General features: G+C 35.1%; 2 protein-coding genes across 4 annotated transcripts; one reads left to right on the forward strand and one right to left on the reverse strand.

Moving 5' to 3' along the window:
* The first annotated feature begins 1,394 nt into the window (after positions 1-1,394).
* On the forward strand, positions 1,395-4,096 carry LOC131630057 (COBRA-like protein 4). 2 transcript variants are annotated; one of them, XM_058900855.1, is made up of 6 exons: positions 1,395-1,515; positions 1,761-1,840; positions 2,021-2,477; positions 2,906-3,053; positions 3,132-3,409; positions 3,658-4,096. In XM_058900855.1, the coding sequence occupies exons 2-6, from the start codon at positions 1,814-1,816 to the stop codon at positions 3,933-3,935; spliced, it is 1,188 nt and encodes a 395-aa protein (XP_058756838.1). In that variant the 5' UTR covers positions 1,395-1,515; positions 1,761-1,813; the 3' UTR covers positions 3,936-4,096. The 2 variants fall into 2 exon arrangements, with proteins under 2 accessions (XP_058756838.1, XP_058756837.1); XM_058900854.1 differs by lacking the exon at positions 1,395-1,515 and adding an exon at positions 1,522-1,663.
* LOC131630056 (COBRA-like protein 1) lies at positions 4,055-7,288 on the reverse strand. 2 transcript variants are annotated; one of them, XM_058900852.1, is made up of 6 exons: positions 7,047-7,288; positions 6,292-6,371; positions 5,599-6,055; positions 5,306-5,465; positions 4,939-5,216; positions 4,055-4,603 (listed from the first exon to the last, which is right to left on the reverse strand). In XM_058900852.1, exons 1-6 carry the CDS (start codon positions 7,123-7,125, stop codon positions 4,314-4,316), a joined length of 1,344 nt encoding a protein of 447 aa, XP_058756835.1. In that variant the 5' UTR covers positions 7,126-7,288; the 3' UTR covers positions 4,055-4,313. The 2 variants fall into 2 exon arrangements, with proteins under 2 accessions (XP_058756835.1, XP_058756836.1); XM_058900853.1 differs by lacking the exon at positions 7,047-7,288 and adding an exon at positions 6,473-6,986.
* Positions 7,289-7,542: the final 254 nt, after the last annotated feature.

Consider the following 7,542-nt stretch of genomic DNA (forward strand, 5'->3'; position numbering starts at 1 on the left):
CAAACTCTGGACCAAATATTCATAGTGACACCTCTTACCTTGAAGCAGCCACATATTGGTACCAAATGCCATAGATAATAGAACAACTGGCAAATAACTATAAGTTATTAGGTACTTGAGAAAATTTCCTATTGAAGCATTCAATTTTGAAGCTGTTAGTGTGTCATTTTTTCATCTGATAAGAACTCACTACCTGTCCCTACGTTGCTTGCTTCTTTTAAACTCTTTTTCAATACACAAAAAGCAAGCAAACCCATAAAATTCACATTGCCAAATTGTTTGGTAAGTTTCAGAAAAGACTAAATGTTGTACATGATAGACCATGTTGTTGTCATATGACCATAATTATTCCACATTTTGATATTAATCACTTTTAAGATACATAAGCTCTATAATTTTTATAGTAGTAGTTATTTGATCATACAATTAATATCATTTCATTTTTTTTTCAATCTTAATTCAACCGACAAAAATCGATGTTGTTAGATTGTTGGTTTTGTATGCAAATCTTAGTTCAAAAGACAATAGTTGATATTGTTAGATTGTTGGTTAATAGTAGATATGACAACAAGGTAGGGCGGAGACGAGTTTTATCTTCTCCGTATCCAAATTCATGTCTGTTCTTGGCTCCAAATCTAAACAGGATAAATAATTGAACTTAAAACTCGTTTCAAACGGATTTAAGTATTTTGATCCCGTCTCTCCATCAAAATCAATTTTTTTAAATAGAACTCTAGCAAATATTTAAAATAATAATTTAAATTTTTTTTGAAATTTTTTAAAGATATATTTCAAAATATAAAGGAAAAACTAGTATTAACGTATTTACCAAACAATTAATATTTTAAATTATTGATGAGCCAGAATCGAAAACTAGTTTGAGGTAAGTATTAATGTCTCTATTACTCATCTCATACTCATATTTTGAAATCGGAAAAAATTCAAACTCAGTTAAAGCGGATTTTTTTTACAAACTCGAGGTGGGTTCAGACGAATGCCCACGGATACAAATTTTGTTGTTATGTCTAGTTAACACATAATTGGAACGTGACTCTCATGGCTGTGTTTGTAACTTTCTAGAGGTCAAGTATTTCAAGATTGACTTGGAACAAAATCATCTCAAATATGTGAACTTATAAAAACATTGAAAAAATTATTAAAATATGAATTACTTAAAGAAAAACAATATTTTTGTGATTAAGATTATAAAACTAAAAACTAAAATTATTTTTTTAAACCAAATCCCATTTTTCAAATAAACCTCTACTTCTATCTTATGAACATTATTAACTTCTGTTCAAAAGAAAAAAAAAAATGAACATTGCATTGTTCATTTTTCAAAGAACTTTTCTTCCCCTTCAAACACAACAGTTGAAGTGTTACGTTCACTCTTCCACATCCCTTCTGTTCTAGTCTCTAGCTGTTGCTTTAAGATGTGGAAACTTGAACTGAAATCTTAACTATCAGAAAGTGATACATAGCAACAAAAATTTCCATATTTCTAACAACCATTAGGTAAGTGAAGACATATCTATAATTCCCTACAAGTCTTTTTTTTCTCTATACATTCATTCTGCATAGCTTTTTCATTATCAAACACATTATTCACCAATGAGGTTTCTTATCTCATTTCTCTGTGTTCTTGTGTTAGTCTCTTATGCTGGTGAGATATAAAGTTTGTTAAATTGATTATTTTTCACTTGTGTATAATATAATGTTCATTGTTCAACTAATTTTTGATGTTTTTTTTTATATCACAGTTGCTTATGATCCTTTGGATCCAAATGGAAACATAACAATCAAATGGGATGTTATGTCTTGGACGCCAGATGGCTACGTGGTAAGCGCGAATTGCATTTTAACTTGTTTTCATTAGTTCTCTCAAACAGTCTGACGAGTGTTTGTGTGTGTACGTTTTTATGATCAGGCGACAGTATGACGAGTGTTTGTGTTTGTAGATTTTTTATGATCAGGCGATAGTCTGACGAGAGTTTGTGTTTGTACGTTTTTTTATGATCAGGCGACGGTTACGGTCAACAATTTCCAAATGTTTCGACACATAATGAACCCGGGATGGACGTTAGGATGGACATGGGCTAAGAAAGAAGTTATATGGTCAATGGTAGGAGCTCAAACAACTGAACAAGGAGATTGTTCTAAATTCAAAGGCAATATACCTCATTGTTGCAAGAAAATTCCTACAGTTGTAGACCTTCTACCTGGTGTACCTTACAACCAACAGTTTTCGAACTGTTGTAAAGGTGGAGTTGTTGCGGCTTGGGGACAAGATCCTTCGCAATCTATATCGGCTTTTCAAGTTAGTGTTGGACAAGGTGGAACCTCGAACAAAACGGTTAAACTTCCGAAGAATTTCACTCTGTTGGCTCCTGGACCTGGTTATACTTGTGGCCCTGCAAAGGTTGTTCCTTCCACAGTTTTTCTTACAACTGATAAGCGCCGCAAGACTCAAGCGCTGAGTAAGTTCTCTAACTAGAAAATCTCAAATTTCTCACCGATATACGCACATTGTTGTCAATCGCAGATCACAAAAAATAACGATTTGTTCAAATTTCGCTATGCAATAGCTCTATAGCGCTGTTATAGCCGCAACTTGAAAACATTTTGTAGTAGTGTTGTCAAATAGCGGAGATGGAGACACTATAGAATACAGGTTTTAGAGTGAAATTGCTAGCTTGTTAGTCAAGATATTAGGTTCGAATTCCACTAGGTGCTAACAATTCATGTATTGAGTCAGTCTACACTGAGTTTTGCTGTCTTCAATTGAGACCCTCGCAACTAGGCGGTGGGATTGGTCATCCGGATTAGTCAGTCCTAGGGCTAGATACCGAGTTTCATCATAGACAATTATCAGATTTACCTTTTGTTATTGTTTATTACTATGCAGTGACATGGAATGTTACCTGCACATATTCACAATTTCTAGCAAGAAAGAATCCAAGTTGTTGTGTATCTTTATCATCCTTCTACAATGAAACAATTACACCTTGTCCCTCATGTGCATGTGGCTGCCAAAACAAGAAGAACTGTGTAAAGTAAGTCTTACATATTCAAAGAAAAGAATTTCACATTTCAAATTATTGTACCGTCGTCGCTAACGATTTGTTACGCAGGAGTGAATCTAAAATTCTGAGCATGGTTGGAGCTCACACTCCAAAAAAAGACAATGAACCATTGATGCAATGCACTCATCATATGTGTCCAATTAGGGTTCATTGGCACGTGAAGACTAACTATAAAGAATATTGGCGCGTCAAAATCGCAGTAACGAATTTCAATTACAGGATGAATTATACTCTCTGGAGTCTTGCTATTCAACATCCAAATCTTAACAATGTCACACAAGTTTTCAGCTTCAATTACAAACCACTTCTTCCCTACGAATCCATAAGTGAGTATCATCGTATAGATATAAGTTTTCATTATAACTCATAACTATCTATGAAACACAGACACCAGAAACACGACACTGACACATCGACACTAATAATAATTTGAAAAATGAATAAATTAAAAGTAATCATAAATGTCTGTGTCACACTTTCGAACACTGACACTGACAGATTGACACACTCTTTTCAGAGGTGTCGGTGCTGCATAGATAACTATTTAAGCACGTCGTGATTATGTTTCATGCAGATGACACGGGAATGTTCTTCGGAATGAAATACTTCAATGATCTACTAATGGAAGCTGGACCAAAGGGAAACATTCAATCAGAAGTATTACTTCAGAAAGACAATAAATTCACATTCAAACAAGGATGGGCATTTCCTCATAAAGTTTACTTCAATGGTGATGAATGCATGCTTCCTCCACCTGATACATACCCTTTTCTCCCTAATTCTTCACCTGCAACCATAGTTACCTTCAAGGCACTCATCTTCTCGTTACTTTTACTGCTAGCAGTTTCATAGAACTATTGTTATTATTGTCAGAACTTTTTCTGAACATTTTGAAGCAATGTGTCTGAACATTTTGAAGCAATGTATATCTATACAGATAACGCGATTGATAGATATGAAAACGTGAGCCATTCTTTGAATATTCAAATCAATATTTAACTTCGAAGATGATATTCTGTTTGTGTTCTTGTGTATATTTCTTATAATTACAGCACAAAATACACCAAGGATATAAAACCGAAAAATACATCATTACTTTAGAAGTTAGAACACACATAAGTAGCTAAAAATATCAAATTCTTGAATTGTCAATGGATGTTATACTCCGGCTTGGTTTGAATTCCGAAATGGCATCCCAAAAACGAGTCAAAACTGATCCGAATGCAAACTTTAAGAATATGCGTGAAGTACTATTGCCACCAAGGATGACATTATCAAAGCAAGGAAGGAAACCTCTTGTTTAGAACCGGCATTAGGTAACCATGGATAAGCGTCAGGCGGTGGCATTACACAGTTGTCGCCGTTGAAATAGATTCTCCGAGGAAACGCCCAACCTTTTTCGAAAGTAAAAGTTGATGTATTCTTTTGGAAAAGTAGCTCGGATTGTACATTACCGATTGGACCAGCTTGCATGAGGAAATCATTGTAGAATTTAACTCCATAAAGCAAGGCTGTATCATCTGTTCAAAGAGACATAATAAGTTGTGCCGATGAGTTTTTTCGGTTCTAAGGTAAAAATGGAATATGACATAAATTTACCACTGAAGAAATTTGAAAATCTTTTTCATAATTTTAAGAGTTTTTTTAGATTGACTTATTTGAGCTTATGTACTGACATAAGCACTTGCAAGACTGTTTGGGAGAGTTTATGAAAAACAACTTATGCCTTGCCCATAAGCTCTTCGGAATGACTTGTGAAAACTGCTTATAGCATGTATAAAAACGGTTCGACTATTTTATCTTTTGAGTATCCAAACAAAACATAACAATAGTTGTCACGTATACACAAACTTACTTATTGAGCCGTAGGGATTTAATGATTTGTAGTTGAAACTGAAAATTTGAGTAAGATTGTCGAAGTTTGGATGCTGAACAACCAAGTTCCAATTCGAGTGATTCATCCTGTAATTGAAATTAGTAATGGTGACCTTTACGCGCCAATACAGCTTGTAGTTGAGCTTAATGTGCCAGTGAACTCGGATCGGACACATATGACTAGTACATCGAACCAAAGGTGTAATATTATTCTTGTCGTGGCTGGAAACAACCGAGGCCAAATGTGACGCACTTGGACTGTAACCACGCAGAAAAAGAAAATGTGAGTGTATAGTATTAGTTTCGGTTAGAATGAAATCATAGTGTCGGGAGTAATGAAATCTTACTCTACGCAGCTTCCCGTTTGGGCTGAGTTCCCTTGGCAGCCGCACGAACATGTCGGGCACGGTACAATAGTATCGTTATAGAAAGATGAAAGTGCGACACAACAAGTGGGAGTTTTCTGAGCAAGAAACTGTGAATATGTGCATGTCACATTCCATGTCACTGCAAAAAAAATCGGGGTAATGTTACGGTTTAAGTAAATCATAATATCTTGCTAAGTGCTTAGGAAATGAACATTAACGATGATTAACTTACTAAGTGCTTAGGAAATGAACATTAACGATGATTAACTTACTAAGTGCTTGAGTCACTCTCTTTTTGTCCGGTGTTATGAATCTAGTAGGTTTCACAATTTTCGCTGGCCCGCATGTATATCCTGGTCCGGGTGTACTCAAGGTGAAATTCTGCGGCAATCTGACGGTTTTTTTAGTGCTGCCAGCTCTACCAACGCTGAGTTGAAATGCCGAAACAGCGTTTGCTGGATCCTGAGCCCATGAGGTGAGTACACCACCTTTGCAACAATTGGCAATTTGTTGATTATAATTCACTCCGGGAAGTAAATCTACCACAGCTGGATTTTTTTTACAGCAATGCGGGATGTTTCCCTTAAATTTTGAACAATCTCCTTGTTCAGTTGTCTGCCCTCCCACCATGTTCCATATCACCTCCGTCTTTGCCCATGTCCACCCTAATGTCCATCCAGGTGCCGATATATGACGATACTGTTGGAAATTGTTCATTGTAACGACGGCCTGTGGATTCATATCGTTTCTTAGACATCTAACAAAACAAACTCAATCCATTCTAAATGGCCATTGAAATTTCTAATAGGTGATCAAGTAAAAGAATGTATTGTCTCGGTAAGGCAAGGACATCAGATTGCAGGATCGCGGGTTCAAACCCGCTACACGCCACTCATTCACCTTTAAGGGGTGAAATCTCACCATTAGGCTACTAGAACAAAAAAAAAGTAAAAGAATGTACTCACAACATAACCATCAGGTGTCCAGTTTATAATATCCCATTTCACCGTGATGTTTCCGTTCGGGTCGAGTGGATCATAGGCTTCTGGAAAAAAAACAATTACAAATTAGAGTAATTCGGTGAAATAATCAGAAGAATATAAATTTCATTGCCAATTTTTTCAAAAACAAGCAAGAATAAAGTACAAAACATCATGTTTCCTCCTAAAAACACTGAATCAAGACCAATTGGGGCTGCAATATAACAGCTTTTCTTGGCTAACTCGCAATTCGGCCACAATTGAAGCCACATTTGAGCATAATTCTCCTTAATATAAAAAATTACGCCACATTTGAGCGTGATTCTCCACAATATCATAGATTGTGACGTGACCGCTATTTAAAACCCTGATACCTTAGTATCATAGAGACATAGAAAAACATATGGGCCATCATCTATAACTATGGTCACATCACAGAGACATCAAAAACCATTACATCCCAATCAAAATTAAACCTTTTCCTAAAAACCCTTTTCTGCCACCTTTTTGAACAACTCGAAAGAACAAAACTTTTCATCAACCTCAAACAAACAGTAACGTTTCACATTCACAACATTAAAAGTCAAAACAAAACACAGAAATGCAACAAGGCTAGCAAAAGGATGAAACAATTTCAGTACCGAAGCACAATAAAACAGGACAACCCCATGAAACAAAAAACACCTAAAGATTAAAAAGTTCGAAACTTTAACACAAAAAAATCAGAAGAAAAAAAGAACCTGTTGGAGTGTAAAAGAGAGTAAACAGAAGGAAGAGAAGAATGCATGGACAATGTTTAAGGAAATGGAAGAACATCATGTTTTTTTTGTCGGAGTTGTGTGACAGTCTCTCTCGTTTCAAACAGAATCAGAATGTTGTCTGATCAAAAGTCTTAAAAGTAAAAACAAAAACAAAAACAAAAAAAAACGAGTAAATAGGAGAGAGAAAATGTTAGAGAGAGAAAGATACGCGGGGATGCTGCTGAATCAGAAAGAGTGTTTTGTTGTGTACAGTTGGCAATGTGAGTGAAAGTGGTATTTGAATTTGATCCGTAACAAAATCCATTGGAACTAAGTACTTATCTAGAAATTTCAACAAATTTTCTTAGTTCAATATATTTGTCTATAAAGTTAAACTATCCAAGATCAATGTATATAATTACATTTAAGTTATTATCATTTTTAAAATTTGTTTAATTTATTTATTTTATAAATTTAATTAGTACTGTATATCAAT

This window comes from Vicia villosa, unplaced genomic scaffold (assembly GCF_029867415.1).
Source record: "Vicia villosa cultivar HV-30 ecotype Madison, WI unplaced genomic scaffold, Vvil1.0 ctg.000643F_1_1, whole genome shotgun sequence".
Lineage (NCBI taxonomy): Eukaryota > Viridiplantae > Streptophyta > Magnoliopsida > Fabales > Fabaceae > Vicia > Vicia villosa.

Excerpts from the sequence above, each read along its gene's own strand:
- LOC131630056 (XM_058900852.1), bottom strand. The coding sequence starts at position 7,125 with ATGATGTTCTTCCATTTCCTTAAACATTGTCCATGCATTCTTCTCTTC. Across the intron at positions 5,466-5,598 it reads GAGAGTGACTCAAGCACTTA|TGACATGGAATGTGACATGC; the intron begins GTAAGTTAATCA and ends TTTTTTTTGCAG. Across the intron at positions 5,217-5,305 it reads CAAACGGGAAGCTGCGTAGA|TCCAAGTGCGTCACATTTGG; the intron begins GTAAGATTTCAT and ends GCGTGGTTACAG.
- LOC131630057 (XM_058900854.1), top strand. The coding sequence starts at position 1,612 with ATGAGGTTTCTTATCTCATTTCTCTGTGTTCTTGTGTTAGTCTCTTAT. Across the intron at positions 1,664-1,760 it reads TGTGTTAGTCTCTTATGCTG|TTGCTTATGATCCTTTGGAT; the intron begins GTGAGATATAAA and ends TTTATATCACAG. Across the intron at positions 2,478-2,905 it reads CCGCAAGACTCAAGCGCTGA|TGACATGGAATGTTACCTGC; the intron begins GTAAGTTCTCTA and ends ATTACTATGCAG.